Consider the following 24613-nt stretch of genomic DNA (forward strand, 5'->3'; position numbering starts at 1 on the left):
TCATGCATTACAGTACGAGTAAAGTGACTTGCCGGTAACGAGATTGAACAAGGTATTGGGATACCGACGATCGAATCTCGGGCAAGTAGCATACCGATTGACAAAGTGAATTGTATACGGGGTTGCTTGAATCCTCGACATCGTGGTTCATCCGATGAGATCATCGAGGAGCATGTGGGAGCCAACATGGGTATCCAGATCCCACTGTTGGTTATTGACCAGAGAGCGATCTCGGTCATGTCTACATGTCTCCCGAACCCGTAGGGTCTACACACTTAAGGTTCGGTGACGCTAGGGTTGTAGGGATATGTATATGCAGTAACCCGAATGTTGTTCGGAGTCCCGGATGAGATCCCGGACGTCACGAGGAGTTCCGGAATGGTCCGGAGGTAAAGAATTATATATAGGAAGTGCTATTTCGGCTGTCGGGACAAGTTTCGGGGTCACCGGTATTGTACCGGGACCACCGGAAGGGTCCCGGGGGTCCACCGGGTGGGGCCACCTGCCCCGGGAGGCCACATGGGCTGTAGGGGTGTGCGCCTTGGCCTATATGGGCCAAGGGCACCAGCCTCAAGAGGCCCATGCGCCAGGAGATCAAGAAAGGAAGAGTCCTAAAGGGGGAAGGTACCTCCTAGGTGCCTTGGGAAGGAGGGATTCCTCCCTTGGCCGCCGCCCCCCTAGGAGATTGCATCTCCTAGGGCCGGCGCCCCCTCCCTAGGCTCCCTATATATAATGGGGGAAGGAGGGCCTCTCAAACCACGCCTTTGGTGCCTCCCTCTTCCTCTCCAACACATCCTCCTCCATAGAGCTTGGCGAAGCCCTGCCGGAGTACTGCAGCTCCATCACCACCACGCCGTCATGCTGCTGCTGGAGCCATCTTTCTCAACCTCTCCTTCCCCTTGCTGGATCAAGAAGGAGGAGACGTTACGCTGACCGTATGTGTGTTGAACGCGGAGGTGCCGTCCGTTCGGCGCTAGGATCTCCGGTGATTTGGATCACGTCGAGTACGCCTTCCTCATCCCCGTTCTTTGAACGCTTCCGCGCGTGATCTACAAAGGTATGTAGATGCAATCCGATCACTCGTTGCTAGATGAACTCCTAGATGGATCTTGGTGAAACCGTAGGAAATTTTTTTGTTTTCTGCTACGTTCCCCAACAGTCATTCCTCTAGTGGTGCCATGTGAACGTCGACTACATGACACTTCACCATTGCTTGGGCCTAGAGGGAGGCATTGGGAAGTAATAAGTAGATGATGGGTTGCTAGAGTGACATAAGCTTAAACCCTAGTTTATGCGTTGCTTCATAAGGGGCTAATTTGGATCCATATGTTTCATGCTATGGTTGGGTTTACCTTAATACTTCTGTTGTAGTTGCGGATGCTTGCAATGGGGGTTAATCATAAGTGGGATGCTTGTCCAAGTAAGGACAGTACCCAAGCACCGATCCACCCACATATCAAATTATCAAAGTACCGAACGCGAATCATATGAACGTGATGAAAACTAGCTTGATGATAATTCCCATGTGTCCTCGAGAGCGCTTTCCTTCATATAAGAGTTTGTCCAGACTTGTCTTTTGCTACAAAAAGGATTGGGCCATCTTGCTGCACCTTATTTACTTTTATTACTTGCTACTCGTTACAAATTACCTTATCACAAAACTATCTGTTACCGATAATTTCAGTGCTTGCAGAGAATACCTTACTGAAAACTGCTTATCATTTTCTTCTGCTCCTCGTTGGATTCGACACTCTTACTTATCGAAATGGCTACGATAGATCCCCTACACTTGTGGGTCATCATCTCTCCACCTTTTGGCTGGACAAATGGCTTCTCAGCTGCCCGCTCCACAAAGCCTTCCCACACCTCTACTCGCACTCCATAGATGACAAGGTGTTAGTGGCTACAATCTGGCAAAACAACTTATTATCAAACCTACGGAACCGTCTTACTAATGCTGCTGCTCGCGAGTTGGACTGTGTTTTGTTGTTGCTGCAGGATTTTCAACACTCGGACAGACAAGACGAGCGGCCACTCACGCATAGGCTTCCCTTCTCAGCCAAAAATGCCTACTCTAGCATTGTGGCGCAAGACTCCTTCGATCCTCATCATGATTTTGTCTGGTCCTCCAAGGTCCCGATCAAAGTCAAAATCTTCGCCTGGCTTCTCCTTCACGATCGCCTAAATACGAAGGCTAACATGTTTCACAAGCATATTGCTCAATCGGCTGCATGCCCACGATGTCAAGATCCGTGTGAAGATGCCCTCCACCTCATCTCCAACTGCTCCTGGACGCTCTCCACCAACAACCGTCATCCCTCGACGCTCTCCACCAACAACCGTCAGTTCAGGGTCTCAACCCCAACATCTGGCCATCAGTGGCCTTGACAGTTTCATGGAAGCTATGGGACTCGAGAAACGCTCTTGTGTTCAGAAAAGAAGATCACCCACCCCCGAGTAACGATAAGAAACATTGTAGCAGACTTCTCTATCTGGGTCTTCAGGTTTAAAAAAACTGAAGATTGTGCCGCTGCTAGGCAGTGGCTACACTTTCTCTCCGCTGCAATCCCCTCTGTCTGAAAAAAACTGTAATCTGAACTATGCTGTGACTCTCGGTTCTCTCGTTTGAGTGGTAGTATATTCAGGTGGGGAGGCTCTCCCCCCGGTGACCGTTCAAAAAAAAACTAGTGCTCTACAAATCAAATAACCCCTGTAGAAAACAATCAGAAATAAAACTAAGCTTATATGCTTGACAAACATTTTAAAATATCGGCCCAACCAACCAGGGAGGACAGGAGGAGAGGAGACTGGAGACAGGGAGGAGGAGGATCCAGAAAGAAAGAAAAGAAAGCAGCGAAAAAGCGAGGCAGGCAGCCCAGATCCTCACCGTCGCCGGTCGTCTCCCTCCCCTACCGAATCCCCCACCTCCGCGCGCCGATCCACTCCGGTCAGAGGGTTTTGCTCCCCTCCTAGAGAGGGCGGCCAGATCTCGCGCGGCGGCGAGCAGATCTGGGCCTTCCCCTAGAGAGGGGATGGCGCTCTCCGGGATGCGGGGGCTGTCGGTCTTCATCAGCGACATCCGCAACTGCCACAACAAGGAGCAGGAGCGCCTCCGCGTCGACAAGGAGCTCGGCAACATCCGCACCCGCTTCAAGAACGAAAAGGTACCATCCCCTCCCATCCATTTCGCGATCTGGGAGAATTCAGGCCGGCTTCCGCTCCACGGGAATTACGGACCTGCCAATTGGGTCGTACTAGTAGTAGCCTCGAAATGTTTGGTGGATGGTGGCCAGTACCCTCATCCTACTCTGTTGGATTGTGCTTGGTCTGCGGCGCAAAGTTCAGATGCAACTCTGAAGCAGTGGTGCTGACGATTGCCTCGAGTAACTAACTAGTTTGGGGTTGGAATTCACCTGCTAGGGCAGAGCTATTTGAAGGGAATTGAGCTGCTGGGGCAGACATTCTGAAGCTCAATGACCTTGGGTTGAGTCATTATCACCTGCTAACAGTTTACTACTATACAACCACCGTCCTAAACTGACACTGAAAGGTTTATAATGGCTACAAAGTGCACTACCGGGTTGCGAATAAGCTAATCTCTCAGTTTACATTCCACTTCCGTATGCTAGACCAGCCAGGACCAACTCTGCATTCAAAACTAACTGTCAAAATGTTGTGAAGCTACATTCTACCTCAAATCCTGTTGATCACATTTTGTAGACAATGACATAGCCTCCCATCCCATGCACACTACTGGCAATGATATTTGGTCCTAGATGAATGTTAGCAACAAAAATCACATGGCTACTTTTGGTGAAAAATCTATCAACAGCGTTTTTATCTTCTACACGAAAGACTGTCGTGTATATTACCATAGTAATAAATTTTTTGGAGGTTTGATTGATGCTGGCACATATAGTTTGTGCCCACACTATAAATTACTCCTTCCGTCCCATAATATAAGAGCGTTTTTCACACTACACTAGTATAAAAAACGTTCTTATATTATGGGACGGAGGGAGTACAAAGCAAAGCTCCACACCGTGGTATCTTAGTTCGGTGTTTTGTGGCAAAGTGGCACTGCTACATATGAAATTGGTGCTACAACAAACAGTGATCATATGCCTGATCCACTAGAAAAGCATCATATGCCTGAATGCATGTGCATCAAGCTGCTGTAATGCACACTCGTGCACTATGATAAATACTCTTAAACTAGACTAAGAACTACTGTATTAACTTGATTAATTCATGCTTGATTACAATAGGCGTGATAACCCCCATTACATAGGCGGGAGTTCTCCCGAAGGATGTGAAAACCAACCAAATCATATAGCAATTAGTTGCTAGTTGCATAACAGTATAATCCTCATCCATACATGGATGGACGTGTGCATACATCTTGCACATACCAGGTGTTTGTAGAGTCAGATTAAAATAAAGACCTACCATATTTCGATATACACCTTCTTCATGTCAGGCCAGTTGTGCTAGACATGTACAATCCTAAGTGTAAAGTGGTATTGGTCTCGTCAGCACATGACTGGTGGTGCAATGTTGAGGCTGCAGGGTCATTTAACCCACAGCTTTTCTTCTAACAAAACTAAGTTATCATACTAGTAAAACATCATGAATTTAAAACCAAGAACAGTGTGTTTGACCCCACAGGGTTGTACTGCTGGCACTGATACTATATGCATGTATTGTAGCAATTAAGGCAGCAGAAAATCAACCTTACTAAAAAGCACCATTATCTGCCATCTTGCAGGGATTGTCGCATTACGAGAAGAAAAAGTATGTTTGGAAAATGCTTTATATACATATGCTGGGTTACGATGTTGATTTTGGACATATGGAAACTGTTTCTTTGATATCCGCGCCGAAGTATCCTGAGAAACAGGTGAAAGCCGCATCTTTGAAATTCTCAATTATCTCTCCTTTCCAGTAGTACAATTTGTTTCCTAATTGCTACCTTTTGATTGTGCTGCAGGTTGGATACATCGTGACATCTTGTTTACTTAACGAGAATAACGATTTTCTAAGGATGGTCATAAATACAGTACGCAATGACATAATAGGACGAAATGAGACTTATCAGTGCTTAGCATTGACGATGGTATGTCATCCTGTTCTACTCTTCTATCTCTGTATCTTCTTTCGATTTACTTGAATTTCGTAGACATTTTATTGTGAACAAATCTGATAAAATAGAACTGCTTTTGCGAATATGTAATCTAGTACTATTATAAACATCCTTTTCTAACTATTGCATACACCAGACATCACATTTGGGAAATGTTACTCGATACCAGAAAAAGATAGTGATGCAAAAGGACATCAAGATGTAAAAACTACTCCTTAGGAATTTAACAACCAAAACCTGAATTGCACTGACAAAATTTCCCAGTATTATGAGAATTTACTTTATTTTGGGCTTTGTTAAGTGGCTTTTATTATTGTGCATTACTCAGCTATTTAATGAATAGAAAATTTGCGCCTTCTATTCTATGTGTATTTCCTTAATTAAATCCGTTTCAGGTAGGTAATATTGGTGGGAAAGAATTTTCTGAGTCATTGGCCCCTGATGTCCAGAAACTTCTTGTAAGTGGATAATACCTACTCATCAGATTTCAAGCCCTATCTTCTTATTTGAGTGATTGGACTAATGAAACACCTACTCATCAGATTTCAAGCAGCTGCCGGCCTGTAGTCAGAAAGAAGGCTGCTCTATGCCTTCTGCGACTTTATAGGAAGAACCCAGATGTTGTGAATATCGATGGCTGGTACTAACATAACGGAACATGAAGTTTTATTACCCACTGCACACAATTGCTTAGCTAATTGCATTTCGTATGTCAGGTCTGATCGGATGGCACAACTTCTAGATGAGCGTGATCTAGGTGTGCTGACATCTGTCATGAGCCTTTTTGTCTCACTAGTATCTAATAATGCTGAAGCATATTGGAATTGCCTTCCAAAGTGTGTAAGAATATTGGAGAGGATGGCAAGAAACCAAGATATTCCCCAAGAATACACCTACTATGGAATTCCATCTCCTTGGCTTCAGGTATTTTCTTTTCTTTCCTTGTCTCATCCAGCTTGGTTAAAGTTAGGTCTGCATAAATTTGTATGGAGATTGTTGAATCTATTCGGTCATAACCTGCTGAAATCTTGCTCTCCTTCAACTCTGATTGCATACCTGTGATTTTATTTTTCAGCTGGTCTTCAAATACTGTGTGTCTGATTTATTTTCATATAATTGGTTTGTGCCATTTATGTTTGTTACCTACTATCGCGCTTGACCGGGAAAAAACGTAAATAGCTGCATGCTTCTTTCTGTGATTTCTTATCGTAAACATTTGAATCTCTGGAGTTCGGTGTGCAAATGTGATGTGAATTATTAAGCATGTACTTGGGTTGTGGCTAAAGAAAGTTACAATGCTAAGCCGCGCATTTCACAAGCCATAAATTAATATTACATAATCTCTGATGTGCATACTAGGTAAGCAACAAAATCTTATGATATTCTGAACTCAAAGCTGGTGGAGTTGCTATGGTTGGAACATTACGTTCTGTTTTTATTTAGTGGGTGGTAGTTTTACACAATGCTTGTGTGGCCCTGGCAGGACACATTGTTTCCATTGTCTTCTTAAAATTGAATTATATCACATCCATTATCTACTTTTTATGCTGGGTTGTTCAAAGAAATATATATACCTGCTGTTCATGTTGGATGCAATTTTTCTGCACATTCATTAGTTTTTAAAATTAATTTTATTAATATTTCAGGTTAAGGCAATGAGAGCTCTTCAGTACTTCCCTACCATTGAAGATCCTAGTGCAAGGCGAGCTTTGTTTGAGGTACAACTCTTTTTACTACTGTACTCCACATATACAAATAGTTCATGGATTATAATGGTTCCTGTAATTCTGTAGGTTTTACAGCGTATTTTGATGGGTACTGATGTCGTTAAAAACGTCAACAAGAATAATGCCTCACATGCTGTCCTCTTTGAAGCTCTTGCTCTGGTGGGTTCGTGCTATCTTTTTGGGCTTCTACTGTTTATTTTCTTTCGTAGCAACTTGTCTTGTCATTTCCTCTCCTACATCAATTTTTAATTCAGATTTTATCTCGACAGCCTCTTATGCTTAAGCATCTCTTCCTTTTCCTTATAAAAAATTGTTGTGCAATACTTATCCTCAATGCAGGTAATGCATCTTGATGCTGAAAAGGAGATGATGTCCCAATGCGTGGCTCTTCTCGGCAAGTTTATTGCTGTCAGGGAGCCCAATATTAGGTATCTTGGTCTGGTAAGTGGCTAAGCATGCTCCTTTGCAATAGCGCCTTCACTTGATTTTACGCCATATGTCTCCCGATGTTGCACTAGAATCAAACTGCGTGACTGTAAATTTTACTATAATGTAACAACATTCCATTCATCTTCACAGGAGAACATGAGTAGAATGCTGTTAGTAACAGATGTACAGGATATAATAAAAAGGCACCAGGCTCAGATCATTACGTCTTTGAAGGATCCAGATATCAGGTACCTGAGGACTTTCCAACATCTGTGGTTGCATAGATATTATAAACTGGTTAACACTGAAAAAATAATAATATATAAAGAAGTTCAAACCAGTCAGATCACAATTTTGACCTAAGGTCGATAGTTTGGAACTCCTCACCTTATTTTTCAATGTAGGGGAGTATCCTGCTGCATTCTTTTTGTGACAGCCAAGCCACTTAAATCTAATTTGTGAATTCTTCTGCAATTAATTGAATCATTAATGTCATTTTTTACTTTAGGCAAGCCTGAGTACATACCTTGTATTAATAATTGTTATTTGAACATTTTGTTTGACATCCTTCCTGAGAAGTAGTACATTCACGATATGCTGGACCTAGAATCTGACTACATTGAAAACAGTTTCTTTGGAATATCCAAGTACCATTAGACGATTCCTACTAAAATGCTGCTTGATTCGAGGCACATATATTTTTTGGCTTCATTTGAAACCCTGTTTTCTCCACCAGCCTTCTGCTATTCTCTCCCTCCCTCCCTCCCTCCCAGTGTTAAAAATAGAACAGTGCTTATGTGTTAAGCTCCATCATGACTGAGTAGTTAACACGATGTGCACAGCTATGTACACAGGCCACTTAAGAGGTGTTTTATATTATTAGCATCTTTTTTATTAATTCAGTATGTTTTCACATGTTTACCTACACTTGGTGTGCTAATGTTTATGTGTTTTCTATCATGCAGCATTAGAAGGCGGGCTCTTGATTTGCTGTATGGCATGTGTGATGTTACAAATGCAAAGGAAATTGTTGAGGAGTTGTTGCAGGTAACTCATGTTGTGATAATGGTCCTGCAAACGATTTTTTTTTCTAAGTAGGCACCTGTTAATACTTACTGTGCTGTTCTTAATTTATTATCTTCATTTTCCTCAGTATCTTAACACAGCTGAATTTGCAATGCGTGAAGAGCTGGCTCTGAAGGCAGCCATTCTTGCAGAGAAGTTTGCTCCAAATCTTTCATGGTAAAGAATTTTTACGACGGGATCAGACCATATTTCACTGTTTGGTATTGCTTATTGAACTTGAAAGTTAAATTGCCTTGCATGTATTCGTTACATACATGCTACATGCGGTATTTTTGCATGCACAGCCAGTAACCTGCAAACCCGATCAAGTAGCTGTTCACCTAAAATGGGTTTACCTTGACCAGGCTACAGAGCTGATATTTCTGTATTGGGTTGCTGCACTTTGTGTAGAGTAATAACTGGAGAGAAGGACACACTAATTTATGCTGATTTCTTATTTCTGTAGCTTCAGGTCATTGCGAAGTGTTGGGCATATCTAACTATTGTTTGTGTAGGTATGTTGATGTTATACTTCAGTTGATAGACAAAGCGGGAGATTTTGTAAGTGATGATATATGGTATCGAGTGGTGCAATTTGTCACCAACAATGAGGATCTTCAGGTTCTTGCATATTTCTGATTCCACTTTTGCCGGATCTTCTCAGTACTGTTTGATGGACCTGATGTTTGACTCGTAACTTTCTCAGGCATATGCTGCAGCTAAGGCGAGGGAATACCTTGACAAGCCTGCTTTGCATGAGACCATGGTCAAGGTATTTTACATGACCTGAACTTGTTGTGCTAGTATCATGAAGTTTGATTTTTCAGAACTGCTCGATCGTTTTAATTTGTAGAGCCCCACTATAAACCTGTGTTTAACTAGCAGTACAGTCTGTTGAAGTGTTGATAAGTAAATAAAACATACCTTTATTCATGATTGACCTCATTTAAACTTGGACTTTTCGTTATGCCTTTTATTTGTCTGTCATAAAGGAATCCAATCTACCTACCAAGTGTCCACCCTTCTTGTCTGTATTGTGTTTTACTTCACATTATCCTACTCTCGTGCCAATACAGGTCAGTGCTTACCTTCTTGGAGAGTATGGCCACCTTTTGGCCCAAAGACCTAGTTGTAGCCCCAAGGAGTTGTTTACCATTATAAATGACAGGCTTCCAACAGTATCGTAAGTTGTAAAAAGGACTTCCTTGAGTAACTTCTTTTTTCTGCTCTAATGTAAAAATTTAATTCTCTGATTTTTCATCAGGTCAAGTACTGTTGCCATTATTATCTCAGCCTATGCCAAGATACTTATGCACACTCAGCCTCCTGATGCGGGACTGCAGCAACAAATCCTGACAATATTTAAAAAGTACCAGTTTACTCATTCTGCTTTGATGACACGCCACCTTTTTTATGTCTGTGAAGTTTTTTTTACGCTTACGTTACATTTCAGGCATGAAAGTTATATCGATGTTGAAATTCAGCAGAGAGCAGTTGAATATTTTGAACTAAGCAGAAAGGGTCCTGCTTTGGCTGATGTATTGGCTGAAATGCCAAAATTTCCTGAACGTGAGGTAAACATGTATCCTGTTTACCTGTTAGTCGTGTAATGTGTACTCATATTTGCTGGTACATCAAGAAGGATTCATGTTAACTTTTTAATTATGTATTTGCATGTCGAATCTAGTCTGCTCTGTTGAAAAAGGCTGAAGATGCTGAAGTTGACACAGCAGAGCAGAGTGCCATAAAACTACGAAGTCAGCAACAATCATCCAGTGCTATTGTTGTAGCTGCTCAGCCCCCTGTAAACGGACCAGCACCAGCTGCTAATCATCTAACTCTTGTGAAGATGCCAAGTCAAAACATTGCTGAAGTATGACCTTCTTACTTAGTTATGAAATACATTGGGCATCATTCGTGAGTTTCATTTAAGCAATATTTATGATATTCAGGAGAGCAATGTCAGTCATGAAGAAACAGCGGTAGAAGCTCCAAAAGAAAATGGTGCTCCCGTCGAAGTTCAGAGAAATGTCGAGATCATCACTGAGCCCGCTCCTGTTAGTAAAGTTGAGCCTCCTGCATCTCGTCCTGCTTCTCAAGCAGACCTCCTTGCAGACCTTTTGGGCCCTCTTGCAATAGAGGGTCCTCCTGCTGCTGTAGAGCAAATTCCTGCTCAAGGATTGGAGGCTAATCAAAGTCCAGTAGGTGACTTGGCACTAGCTACCCTTGAGGACCAGTGCAACTCTGTTCAGGTATTACAATACTTTCTCATAACATTAGTGTCTTTATATGGAACTATTTCATGGCTGTATGCTCACTATTTAGTGGCGGCATCAGCAGAATATGTCATACTGTCATTCAGTTTTATATGTGCTGGCTGCTTTCTTCTGCTGACCAACTCTGTTTTCTACAGCCAATTGTCAATGTGGAGGAGAAGTTTAATATATTGTGCACGAAAGATAGTGGAGTTCTGTATGAGGATCCTAACATCCAGGTTTGCAGAAGTCGTTGATCTTTTTTCCTCCTTTTGAGCATTTCTTATCTCTGCTGCCTGAACCCTCTGTGTGGTCTTTTTCCCTACCTCTAGATTGGTTTAAAAGCAGAGTGGCGGGCCCATCATGGTCGTCTTATTCTTTTCCTGGGGAATAAAAATACTTCGCCCCTTTTGTCATTGAGGGCTTTGATTTTGCCTCCTAGCCATTTTAAAGTGGAACTCTCGTCAGTACCTGATACTATTCCTCCTAGAGCACAGGTACCACGCGCTGCAGTACAATTCACGTTTTCCATGTTTTCTTTCCTGAATTAATCTCATTTTCATTTTTCTATGTTCTTCAGGTGCAAATCCCAGTCGAGGTTACAAATCTCCGCGCGAGTAGAGATGTTGCTGTTCTTGATTTCTCATATAAACATGGAGCTGCACTGGTGATTGTTTTATGCCATCATTTTTCCCGAGAGTTCAGATATTCTTTTGTTTTCTCACAATGTAACAGCAGTGTATTTGCTTTGCTTACTCAGGTGAACGCTAAACTTCGACTTCCTATTGTGTTGCATAAATTCTTGCAACCTATAACTCTTTCCCCTGAAGATTTTTTCGCCCATTGGAAAACATGGAATGTTCAGTCACTCAAGGTTCAAGAAGTGGTAAGGACTCACCTGTGTTATGGACTAGTGAACTGCTAAGTACTAGTAGTGATCATCAGCATTACTTGATTAAGGGCTTACTGGATCAGCCTTTCTAATGAACCCCTTTTTTTTATGTGAACACACAGGTTAGAGGTGTAAAACCATTACCTATTCCTGAGATGGCTAGCCTTCTCTTGAGCCTTCACCTGGCAGTTACTCCTGGACTTGTATGTTGCTCCATTCCCCCATGTTTTTTTAGCTCTTTAATTTCGAATTATTGAACTTGTTCGTTTTACTAGGATACCAACCCGAACAACATGGTGGCGTGTGCTACATTCTTTTCGGAAACAACCAATGCCGCGCTTTGTCTGGTAAGTATCCTGGCGATCAGTCCATTGAATTGCTAGTTTGGGTATCCCTCTGGGAAGAAACTAAGCTGTTGTATACAACCAGTCTCTCAGTTACTGAGCTACTCTGGCATCATGTCCGTTATCTACACAATATGTTGACTAGCTAGCACCGTTTGGTTAGACGTAAGATAAGAAGCTCAAGCCAAGTTGACTGCACAAACCAATACATGCCTGCCATTATTTAAGATACATTTCAACATGCCAAATAGCCCAATAGAAAATTAGAAGACTGTGCATGTGGCTTTTGTGGTTTTTTTTTTCTAGCCTCTTGTGCTACTGGTGACGCGGTGCATCTCTGTTCTACTATGCAGCTTATGCTGCATCATCCTTCTTACTAGCTAGGGTAATGTATAGTTCAGTATACTTATGTACAGCGGCTTCATTGGTTCACTGAATCTCTTAGGAAATTGTCCTGTTAACTACTACCATGTAGGACAATGTTACACCTGAATATTTCTGATACATCGAGCAATTAGCTAGGATAAATTCTTAGCTAATCCTTGAAATATGCATGCTTTTATGTGCTGTCCCATTTTAGTACTTGGGGTGCCATCTTCAGTTTTGTCTTATAAGCTATGATTTCATCTAGTTATAAATTTTAGGTTTCTAATCTGATGCCCTTTGACCATTTTGCAGGTGAGAGTTGAAACAGATCCCCAAGACAGAAGTCAGCTCCGGCTAACAGTTGCATCAGGAGATCAAAACCTGACATTCGAGTATACCTTCCTTCCTCCTTTCACCTCTAGAGTCAGCAGCAATTCATTCATGGTTATGGCTTATACTGGAAAGAAAAACAAATGCTGATTTCGTACTTATTTTCCGCTGAACAGGTTGAAGGAGTATATCAAGGAACATTTGATCGACATCCCGAGGGCTCGAGTGGCCCCCCCTCCCACTCCACAACAACCACAGCTGCCTCCAGCAGCGGTGCCGGCGACAACATATAACGACCCTGGTGCCATGCTAGCTGGGTTGCTATGAAACCAGACGATGCTGGAACAAACAGTAGCATCTCCACAGTTGTCAGCCGTACATTGCAGTAGTTTTTCATCTAACACCGCCCAGAAGCTTCCATCTTGCCACCAAGACGATGAAGCGCTGTCGAAGGTATGATAATGACTGGGCAGGAAGGAAGGGGCTGGCGGGGTGGGTTCTCCTTGCTGCACCGGAGAGGAGAGAAAAGGAAGCACTGTATTGTATTCTTTTGGGCCCTTAGTAGCATCGATCGATGGATCATAATTTGTGTTTGCCATAGTGTGTAATCGTGCTTCTCTTGTTCCTTGAGTTGAGATGTATCCTACTACTACTACTAGTACAGTAAGTACCTGGGAAGGAAGTGGATTGGTGGTGGTGAAGATGACTTGACATGTGTAGCTTTTTTGTGTGGTCGTCGAGTGTTTATATATAAAGAAAAAGGTTGTTAGGTTTGCTGCCAACCAAAGGCAGACTGGCCGATGATGATAATGCCGCTGTTTATGTTTGTTTGCAGCAAATGCAATAGCATTTTTCATGTGAAAACTGCCACTGTGATATGTTGATCCTGGGGAACTCAACGGTCGTAATGATGGTGGAATGGTGAAGGAAATGGACAGTGTTTTGTTCCTTCCCCACCAAGGGAGGCAGTTGCACGCCCACACCCTTTTCCTCTTTTTCATCCTTCTTTCTCTGCCCGTTTCGCTCGCCATGGCCGATGACCACACCAATGGAGACCATTGAGGACATTGAGGAGCGCCGCCATGGGCTGCTGGTAGTGCTGCCGTCGAGGTTGGGGATGACGCTCCGCAGCCTGGATGCTGCCCATACGCAGCCCTTCTCCCTCGGCTTCCTCTGCGCCCGATTCGTCCTCGATGGCCTTGTGTACATGGTACGGAATCAGCTTCTCCTCCCGTCCAGGTTCGTGTTGGGTTCCGCTACTTTCACCTGATTGTATGTTTTGTGTTTGTTTCACCTGCTGACCATGCATTTTTATACTTGATATTAATTCTCGATATTCTTGGCACATTCTTGCAGGAATATCATGTGTATATGTATCAGTTTTCTTCGCTTTGGGGTAAGATTATGTGTGCCTGAATATAGACACGCATTTTCTGTATGAGATGGAAATTCTTTTCTTCTCTGTGTGTATGCTGGCTGCAAGAATTACAAGGTTTAGGAGATCACAAGCTCTAAAAGATTCTCAAGGATATATACTCCACACGTTTTCTAACAAACAGGGTGTAATTTGTATGATGTTGCCATTGTTCATTTCAGCAATCCCACACCTTGCTCTATGTTTTTTAATTTCGAAGCTTAATGTTTCCAGAATCTGTTTGTCTAACCGTTCATTATTTTGGTACACCATTTTATCAGTCAGACATTGCATGGATAATTCAGGGAAATTAAAACTTGTGGGATAACCTGCTACCTGAACCTTTGTGAGTGCAACCAAATTCGTCAACACTCAAATCATATGTGTTTCATTGGTGAAAATTGTTTTTCTAGGCAAATTTAGTACCGTTAAATTGAACCTCATAATTATGACTTTCTTTGTGTTGATCTGGTTCCCCAACACATAAGCATGCAACTTCCAATGATGCCAATGGGGTAAATGGGTAGCATAATTCTTTGTGTAGCATCACCTTTTGAATTTATTTGCGTGCTTGTGTATTATGCCACCCGAAACCTCCGGCGTTCTACCTTTTAGAACCAGCCTTGTCCTGTATTTACATAAGTTCAACTTTTGGATTCAAATCAGTATTGATGTGCAGCGGCAAGTCTTCCTCTTTTAGCAACGCTGCAGTGGAGAAAGTTTAATGAGTTTACAACCATTTCAGTTCATAGTAGCTTTTAAACATTCTTTATAAAAATTATACGAAAACTTGCTTTCTGACTTCAAATTTGTTCGCCTTCTTCCTAATACATGTACAAAGAAAGGGGTTTGTAGGTTATGTTAAGCAGAAAGACCGAGCCATTTACTTAGCTGTTGTTCTTCAGTATCAGGCACAACTGGTTTCTCATCTTTCATATTATAGACATAAAGGCTTCATAATAATGACGCTGAAGCACAAAGTAGCGAGAGAGCAATACTCAAGGATATACTTCTAATAAAGGGGAGAAGAAGGTGCAAGATTTGAACCTGAAACTGTAAGTCAATCGGTGCGGTTTCTGTTCATTTTTTTTCCTCCGGCCGTTGCCAGCGGTCTCCGGTGCCGCCCAGAACTCCGGAGCGCCATATTGTTGTAACAATTTTTTTTTCTCGAATACGCGAGATTGCATATCATTCCATTGATAGGGTGGGATAGAGTACAAGGTTAGCGTCCCGGGCATCGTACACAATACACGGCGGTGCCCGGGCGCAGGGGTGAGCAGAGAGAAGTAGGAGGATGCTCAGCCTCCAAGTTTACAGTTTACGTTACAAGAATGATCCTGTCGAGCCCTTTGGCGCCGGCTCTTGCCCATAGTTTCGCCTCCTGTTTGATGTCGTCTAGAAGGTTGCCGTGGAAGGGTGTTGCGTTGTCGAAGAGGATTGCGTTGCGGTGCTTCCATATGGCCCATGAAGTGAGGATGGTTAGGGAGTTAAGACCCTTGCGAAGGCTTGTTGCCGGCACATTTGTCTTTGTCGCCGTCCACCATTCGAAGAAGTCGGTGTTGCCATCGGGCGGCATTGCAGGCATGCGGCACCAGGCCAAGATGTCATGCCAAATGATGCGCGAGAAAACGCACCCAAGGAGGAGGTGGTGGAGAGTCTCGTCATCCTGGCCGCAAAGTTTGCATATTGTTGTAACAATGCCACTGTGTGAACTGAACTCAATCCCTAAGAATTTTACACTGCAGAATAGTGTGTTTCGTTTCTGTTGGGGAGAGGAGGTTCAACGCCGAGTAGAATAGAATTACTGTTTCTTTAATTTCAATGTACATGTGGTACTTTGAGAGCTTATATGCTTGTAACATTGCTGCAACTCTGAAAACAATATCTGAGAATTTTTACAATGCAGGCTTCTTTTCGTTGCACTGAATTGTGTGTTTCATTTCTGCTGGACTGGTGCTACTGTCTCGTTGGTGCGGTGCACATTGTTGTTGTCCGCCGACCCAGGTTGGTACCGATCGTCCCCTCTCTTATCAGATCTGGTCTTGTGCCGGTAAAAGAAATTCTCAACTATCACATGTTAAAAAAGAAAGAAATTGTATCTGCTATCTCGAATACATATCTACAGAATATAGTGCTAATGAGCTAATTCCTCTGCTGGTTAAGGATTTGCTCCTTTCATCTCTCTTTTTCTCTTTTCTCGGTTACACTGAATTAATTATTTAGGGGTTGTGTTTTACAGGTAGTGATTTTGGTGTGCGGCTCAAGGTAAAAGGCAAAGGCTGAAGGTAAGAAATCATCATTAGCTAGGTAGCAGTACATGGTCTGGTTTCTTAGCATAATTTGGAAGTAGCAAAATCAGTAGTCATTTGAAAAATATGCCACAGTACATGGACAGAAGGCCCATGTCCATGTCGGTGGTTGGCGGTTGTAAGTAAAGTTTGTGCCTGCGCGCCATGATGATGCGCATTGCATTGCATGCCACGGTTTTATGTTTATGTTTTTATCTTTGTGGCAAAATAAATTAGGACCGCGACCGGTGGCAGATGGCATTATTTGCATTTTTGCTAGAAACCATGGGGTTTTTATTTTCATGCGAAAACTGCTGGCACCGTCAGTGAGATGTTTATGGTCCTCAGATAATTATGCTGGAATGGTGAAAAGAAATGGATACTAGTAGTAGTGTCTAGTGTGTGTTGTTCCGTTGTGGTACGGTGGTCAACGGTGGTACAGTAGTAGTACCTTGGATCCTCCTTTGGGGATGGCAAGCAAGTGGCTGCCTGCAGCGTCGTGAATCGTGATGGATAGTAACACATAAACCAAGTCTGGAAACAAGACCATTATTGTAAAGACAATACCCAATCTTGTCGGAGAGAAAAAGAAAAGATTTAACCAAGAGCAAGAGAGTGCTAGAAAGGATGTCGAGCGTGCCTTTGGTGTTTTGCAATCTCGATGGGGTATCGTTCGGTATCCTGCTAATACTTGGAGCACGCAGAAACTATAGGAGGTGATGACTGCTTGTGTGATCATGCACAATATGATTGTAGAATACGAGCGCCCGGAACGTCTGTGCAATCAAGGCTTTCAGTTTCAGGGTAAGAATGTTGTGTCTGATCATGGAGTAGCGGCAACATTTGAGGAGTTCACTCAGTTTCATGAAGACATGCGTGATTGGAAAACTCACGTGCAACTGCAAAATGATTTGGTTGAGCATATGTGGACTCATGTTGGCAATCAATAAATGTATCTTCTTTTATTCGTTTGCAAAACTATGTGAAACATTTTTATTTCTATTTGATCTATAAAACTATACTATTTATTTGGGCGGCTAAACTATTTTGCTTGTTAAATTTTCATTTCACAATATGTTGAATGCAATGTAAAATTGGGTGGCCAATCGGCCACGCCTGCATATATAGGTAGGCGCGTTGGACGCGCTGCCGACCCATATGAAAAACAGGACGGACACAGGGCGAACGATCTACCCAAATGGATAAAAAACGAACGAAATCGCCGTCCGTTTGAGTTGGCCCGTTGAAGTTGCTCTAACCTACAAGAAAGGTGTAGCGGACAGCGGCACTGTATATACTAGGGTATCATTCATTCATTGCGATCCGAGGCCACGGAAGCGGGTATTCGATAGGATGTATGCAAAGCACGGACTTTTTTGTATCCGTATCCGTATCCGTATCCGTATCTTGTTGCGGTAGGGTAGATAGCTAGAGCGACAAGGCGAAGTGGGTCCGAGTTGCGGGGTGCTTTTCACATTAGAAATGTAGCAGCACACCTGTCCACATTAAAGCTGAACGTGATGAACGTGAGGAAGGCACGCCTTTCCTCAGTTGTCGACGGATTTGATCTTGACAGCTTCAGGCAAGTATTGGACTCAGCTCACCATAGTATTGGACTCAGCTCAAGATGGCAACCGGGATGAAATCCATTGGGTTTTACTTTTCCAAACCTATCCTCACAAGAAAATCGTAAATCTGTCCCCTTTCCATCATCATGCATGGGGCTAGTTTTTCGCCCGTCCTCAAAACTCATCGGGTTTTCTAAACCCACGGAAAAATCGACATATATAAAGAAACATCCTTAGATTTAGGCACACTGCCTGTAACTAAATGTACAATTGTAGTTTTTGTTGACGGTGTCGTCAATGAATTAATTAACCTATCAAAAAGAATAAAAACATAATTATAAGCTTTGGTGTCTTATTTTGGACATAATGGCAGTAACAATTTGGACTCTACTATATGTTTTTCTTGCAAGTCTACTAAAACAGTAGCAATTTGTACATGTATCCTGCAATATGCTGACCTGAAAAAAAACACCGCATATTATTTGTACAAGGATTCTGAATCCATTTTGTTGAGAGAGGAAGGCGACGGGTGGCTACAGACTGCGCCGGCGGCAACGGCGGCGGCGCCCTCCCGCACCGCACCTAACCATGGAGTAACCAATACGTACAGCTGAGGAAACCAAACCGGACAACCCAAACCAACCCAATGCCACGCCTAGAGAGGTTGGACGCTTCTGCTCTGACGGAGCATCTCTACACACTTTAACTTGTGAAATCACAATATCATTTCATCCATTTGGGATAGTGCATGTATTGATTGCTTGCAAAACCTCCTCAATTAGTTCATCCCCTAACATGAACCAAAATCTTTTATACAAGATAGCATGGAGACCATCTGGGCCTCGAGCTTTTAAGTCCCTAGTATCAAACAACGCCTTACAAACATCTTCAGCTGTATAAGGGGCAAAAAGAACATTGTTCATTTCAGTAGGCACTCTCCTACCAAAAAGATACTAAACTCCCGATGTGAAGAGCTTCGAAAAAATAACAAGCGATGTGATCCTTTAGCTCCGTATCCTTTCTCCAAATCCTAGAATCATCTAACAGTTTTTTAATATTATTTCTCCTTTTCCTAGGCATGGCTGCATCAACCAATTTGCACGACCTCTTTGTACCTAGAAGATTTCCTCTTGGTCCAACAAATTCTCAATTACCATAATAATCTCCTTTTGTCTGCAACGAGACTCCGTATTCAGAGGACCACACCTCAGTCTCTCTAACTCTTTTTTTAATTATTAATTCTCTGTCTTGGGCCCTTGAGAGTTTCACGATCTCAGATGTGCAAATCAGCTTGCACGGCTCGTGTTCGATCAGCAAAAGAAGGGCCAATAGTACCTGCTAACTTTGCTTTTTTTCCACGAAGCCTTAACAATTTCAGTGACCGTCTCTACCTTGATCACCATCTGGCTTCAAGTTATTTTACACACCCCTCTGGTCGTATGAAGATACCGTCAGCTAAATAATCCATATCCAAGACCAGCGGACGATGATCCAAATAAACATGTTCTTCATTGATCACTGCCGATCTAGGGAATTTATGTGCCCACCCTATGTTGCAAACGCCCGATCAAGGCGCTCTCGAATTTCGCCTCTTCTCCAAATAAAAGGGTAATCCCTTATCATTCCATTTGGTATCATATTACCACCGTATTTTTTTAAAGAATATGAAATTTCATTAAAATCCCCCAAGACCACCCAGGGACGGATGGTCACCCTTCTTGAGAAATAAAAACATGTGATCAATTATATGGGAGGGATGCCTTCCAGGAGATGTCTGTTGGAGAAGAGATGTCTCCCCAACACACTCATTCAACATGTATATAAGTGCAATATATCTAAGAGAATCATTTGTGTCTCCTCTTTGTCTTGTTTACTTTGATACTACAACAGTACAGGACGGAGCTGTGAGCCGTCTCGTCGTGCCTACAGTAGCCGACGTGTGCGTCTTAACTGTGACTCTCTCTCTCTCGTCCGTGTCGCGAGAGGTGTAGTACGTACCCAGAGTAACAGTAGTGGGCGTTGAAGATGGTGTACGACGTACTGTGGTATTCAGTCGTCTAGCTAGCTAGGGCTGCTGCGATCCATCTTCGTCCACGTTTCCATCGACCCCTTGTCGTGTACCAGCCACCACCTACTGTATTTGCCTGCCTATTCGGTGGGTCGTATTCCTATGCAGAATACGACCGTGCGTGGTCCTCCTCCCCCGTCTCGTACGTAGTAGTACGTACTATGACCGTATCATTCATCAATTTTTTTTTGCAGGGTATCATTTATGAAACGGATGGACGGACGGACGGACGGACGGGTATTGGATTCGATACGATACGATCCAAGCAAGGAAGGGAAGCAAGCATTGTTGGTATGGTATTGGTATATGCAGTTGCAGGCCTTTCTATACGCATCCCGGCCGCATTCTGTCCGCGTATTATTTCTTTGCAAGTCCTTAACTTTATTTTATCATTCATTTTTGGTACATGAAAAATACATCATCACATTTTGACTAGCAAAGCAAGACCAAAGAAAATAAGAACCACAAGAATACATTTTAGTAGATACCCAATTTCCATAATTGCTCCCTTGAGTTGGGTTAGGGCCTTCTCGATGCACTCGTTGTTGATCTGTGGAGGAGGAGGCTCGATCTGACATCCTCCTTTCTTCTTCAAGCCAGAAGTCGATGTTGCTTCCTCCTCACACCTAGTCTCGTGTCTAGCCTCTAATCTAGCAACAAGTGCACTTGTCTCATTTACAGCCTCTATGCTAGCTAAAAGTGCACGAACATGTACTAAATTTCGCTCTATCAATATATTGATGTACTCTTCTTCCCAATACCAAAACTTGCATCCGTTCTACACAACAAAATTTGAAGTTAGCACAACTAGTTAGATCTAGAGCACAAACCGAAGCTAAAAAAAGCGCATACCCCATCATTTAAGCACTTAATGAACACCCATCCGGGATGTTCCGGCGTTGTAGACACGCGGCGCACGACCATCCTTGGGCAGTGGTCGCACTTAATGAGTGGCAACGGTGCGCCGGCGAGCTTTTGGGCAAGCACCGAGCCCGGCCGATCGCCATTCGTGTATCTGCTGGTGGACCACCGACGGTGCAGATCCGAGCGGCTAGACGAGGAGCCACTGCCTGCATGTGGCCTTGCGGCCCTGCCAGGGCCTTCCGGCGAGGTGCCCGGCCAGTCCATGCCGCGGCCCGGCCTCCCACAGCCGGCCGAGCTCAAAACCGACCGGATCCGCCCCAAAACCGGCCGGCGGGTGCGCAAACCAGGTGGCCGTGGTCGCGTTCGAGCCCGGCGCCGAGGGGAAGGGGTTGGGCGAGCTCGCGTCTGAACTGCACAGCTGCAATGGCAGCGACGGCGGCGACAGCGACGGGAAGAGTGGGGAAGAGTGGAGGGGGTGCGGCCGGAGGGAGGGAGGGGGGCGGATAGAAAAAGGCCCGTCTTGTGCCACCGACGGGCGGGCCAGGGGAGGACACGCGCAGACGACCCGCGTGTCTGCGTGGTGTCCGTTTCACCCCAAAAGCGGCGCAAGTTTGGGCCGGGAATGGATCGAAAGCGGACACAAAACGGACGGGGCCGGACATGATAGGGTCGCGCGGTGGAGTTGGCCTTACCCCTGCAGGAGGTCTTTATTTCGCCCCACTGACCTCCAAAACACTTATTTCGTCGGTCGACCATTCCCTCCTCCCCCAATTCCCGTATGGCTGAAAGGCGCCTCACTTGCGCGTCGCAGCGCCGCCCACAAAGACATCTTTGACCTATGCCGATGTCTCAACCAGGCGAGCCGGCGTATGATGATGCGGATAAGAAGATGATCCGCGACCAAGGAGGGGCGGAGTCTGCTTTGAGGACGTACACGTGGATGACTCGGGGCCAAAGATAGGTATTACGTGCGTGCGTGCGTGCGTGGACGGAGAATCTACGAGGATGGCAGGATGAGAAACTAGCTATCACACATATGTTACATCACACATAAGGGAGTACTACGGGATTTGACTTCAGACAAATCTTATATACGAACTAAAAAGATAGGAGAAAGTATTAATATATGTTATTACTCATTGTGGCTAGTCTAATAAATAATACTAGTACTTTCGCCACAGCCACGTGCGCGGTGATCAAGGCATGCATGGGCAAGTGGCTGACGGAGACATGACCGGTCAAAGGCATCCTTGGCGTACAGCGGCTTCGCATGTAGGTTTCGTTTCGGCACATGGTTTGAAATGGTTGACGCCCTCTCACACGTGTAATTAAAAGTAGCATTAGAAACTGTTGGCCGGGATTCCCTCTTTTCTTTTTGTTGCTGGCGCTAACCAGTTGTAGTGCATGAGCGAATTACTTGGCGGTTTTCTCGCTCGTCTCCCTCTACACGTACACGTCTTAATCAAATAAATAAAAAGATAGAAGATGGAATGGAATGTAAGGAAGAATCTCCTGACCGGGGAGGGGGGTGTGGGTAGCAGCCGGTGGTCAAAGCCACCGCCTCCGATCCGATCCGATCCGACCACAATGCTCGCCACGCCACGCCACGCCACGTGAAGCACGCACGCACATTACATTACATTCTCCCGACACAACTCGTCACCTCTGCGGTGCAGCGGTCTCGTCCTCACTTTACCGCTCTAACTAAGCAGCAATGACCGTCCGTCGTTATCTAGATATTCATCCTTTCCCCTTTTTGGAAAAAAAAATATCTAACGGTTTATATTCATAGATATTCATCCGTTCTTTACACCAACCCTCCTAGCTAAGAGTTTCTTATTTATACATTTCCTGCTCCCTTTTTCTCCCTGTTCTGGCTTGGTTGTTCCGTCTAGCCGAGCAATTCATTCCTTTTTATGAAAGAAAGATGAGGGACAACGGTTTTTGTTTTGTTTGAAGGAATGTGTTTTTTGTTCATAAGTCGAGGAATTCGGATTATATATTAACCTCATTTGTCTAGCTAGGCATGCATTTTCTTTAGATCAGGGACGACATGTAGGGTTGCACTTTCTTTGGTTCAGGGGCGACACGCTTGGTTGGGTCAGACCCATGATTCGGTAGTGTTACATGTATTCTTTAAACCTTGATTAATATAGGCCTACGGGATTTTGCTCAAAAAAACGTATGACATTGTTACTAATCTCCCCCCGCCCTCTCCTCTGAATTTTAGGGTGGGCCCATTTCATTTTAATTACCAATCAAAACAGCCCACCTCAACACAGGTTCTAAATATCTAGTAAAACCTAAGGCTGGTTGTAATGGGGAGTATCATATACTAGTATCATGCATATGATACTAGTCTATGATATTACATCTCTAATGCATAGTATCATATGTTGGTATCATAGAAGACTACATTTATTGTCATGCATGACACAAAGTAGCACATCATTTAATATGATACGGTATCATGATATGATACTCAAGCCTCTCTTTCTTCGTTGAATTCTATGCCACTTCATCAAAATTGCTTAGTTGGCATGCATTGTACTATCTATGATACTCCTATTAATCACTCATGTGTGTGCCACCAGTCATGCCATAGAAGCTGCGTAGACTTGTATTTATTAGCTGGCAAACTGTTTCCAAGGGAGTGAGGAATCCCTCGCGAACGAATCGTTCACCTCGAGAACCACTCCACGGCGAACAAACAGGCCATTTTGTTGGCCTCCTCCCAATCTCCCAGCATCTATGCCATAGTAAATTTAAAAAAAAAAACACATTGCCACGGCTCATCTACAGAAGAAAAGAGAAAACACACATTGAAAAGCTGCACTGTTACCACGGCTCATCTATGCCATAGTTTGATTAGTGGGGGATGGGATTACGTAGAAGTTGTACGTAGGTGTAGCATTTATTTGAGGATTTGGCATGTAGACAGCTAAGACAGGTTGGCTATTTGGTTGAATTGTGCGGGGCGTGGGCATTGCGTGCGTGAGAGCGAGCGTGGGGACAGGGGAGAGCGGCGGGTATTTATTTGGCTTTTACGGAGGATGTACTAGCTCGTACTAGTGATGAGGGCATGCAGGTAGCGGTAATGCGTGCGTGGTCCGATCCGTTCATTCATCCATTCATTCATTCATTTGGAGGCCGTATTATTCGATACGATCTATGCAAAGCTGCACTGTTCTTTGGGGGTATCCGTATGCGTATCCGTAGGCAGCAGGGAGGCTGTCTATGCCTACTCGGCCGTAGGGCAGGGTAGGGTAGTGGTGTTGGTTGCTTTCACGCGGATTGGGTTGGGCCGGCGAATCCGGCGCACTGTAGCTGTGGTATCCAGTACTGTGAGTGTACTGTGAGTGTACGTAGGAATTGATGAGCCAAAAACAAAACAAAGCAGCAGCTTCTTCCTCGTTCGCTCGTGGATTTCTTTACCCGACCTCTACTCCGCGTGGTGAGTAGAGTACGTGACTGTGAAGCGTCGTGCATCACAAAGGCACACACGCACACGCGCACGCACACGTCTTAATAATGATAATAAAAAAAGAAAGAATGAAGACGTGGAATGGAACGGAAGGAAGAATGGGTTGACCGGGGCGGTGGTCAAGGGCAGAGCAGAGAGTGATTCGTTGGCATGGCAGTGTGGGGCGTGGACCCCAGAAGATGCTCGCCATCCCGCACCGCACCAAACCAAGCAAGGAAGGAACGATGGATGGATGGATGGCCACGCCACGCCAGGAAGACCCATCTCTCTCTCTCTTCTTCTTTGTTTACGCATAGATTAGAGACACCCATCCCATAGAGAGCTTCTTCCACCTCCCCCTCTTCTTCGTTCCCCTCCCACACGCGACGCGCCTCCC

General features: G+C 44.1%; 1 protein-coding gene across 2 annotated transcripts; it reads left to right on the forward strand.

The window, feature by feature from the left end:
- The first annotated feature begins 2789 nt into the window (after positions 1–2789).
- On the forward strand, positions 2790–13275 carry LOC119304399 (AP-2 complex subunit alpha-1-like). Of its 2 annotated transcripts, XM_037581578.1 has the most exons (27): positions 2790–3164; positions 4769–4900; positions 4991–5116; positions 5539–5601; positions 5686–5783; positions 5860–6067; positions 6790–6861; positions 6937–7029; positions 7210–7311; positions 7450–7547; positions 8265–8346; positions 8453–8541; positions 8880–8985; positions 9071–9136; positions 9441–9547; positions 9629–9733; positions 9818–9938; positions 10052–10237; positions 10317–10616; positions 10778–10858; positions 10952–11116; positions 11200–11286; positions 11380–11505; positions 11634–11714; positions 11787–11858; positions 12534–12613; positions 12728–13275. In XM_037581578.1, exons 1-27 carry the CDS (start codon positions 3033–3035, stop codon positions 12876–12878), a joined length of 3129 nt encoding a protein of 1042 aa, XP_037437475.1. In that variant the 5' UTR covers positions 2790–3032; the 3' UTR covers positions 12879–13275. The 2 variants fall into 2 exon arrangements, with proteins under 2 accessions (XP_037437475.1, XP_037437474.1); XM_037581577.1 differs by having other exon boundaries at positions 9629–9938.
- The last annotated feature ends 11338 nt before the right edge of the window (positions 13276–24613 follow it).

The sequence above is a fragment of the Triticum dicoccoides genome, chromosome 5A, assembly GCF_002162155.2.
Source record: "Triticum dicoccoides isolate Atlit2015 ecotype Zavitan chromosome 5A, WEW_v2.0, whole genome shotgun sequence".
Lineage (NCBI taxonomy): Eukaryota > Viridiplantae > Streptophyta > Magnoliopsida > Poales > Poaceae > Triticum > Triticum dicoccoides.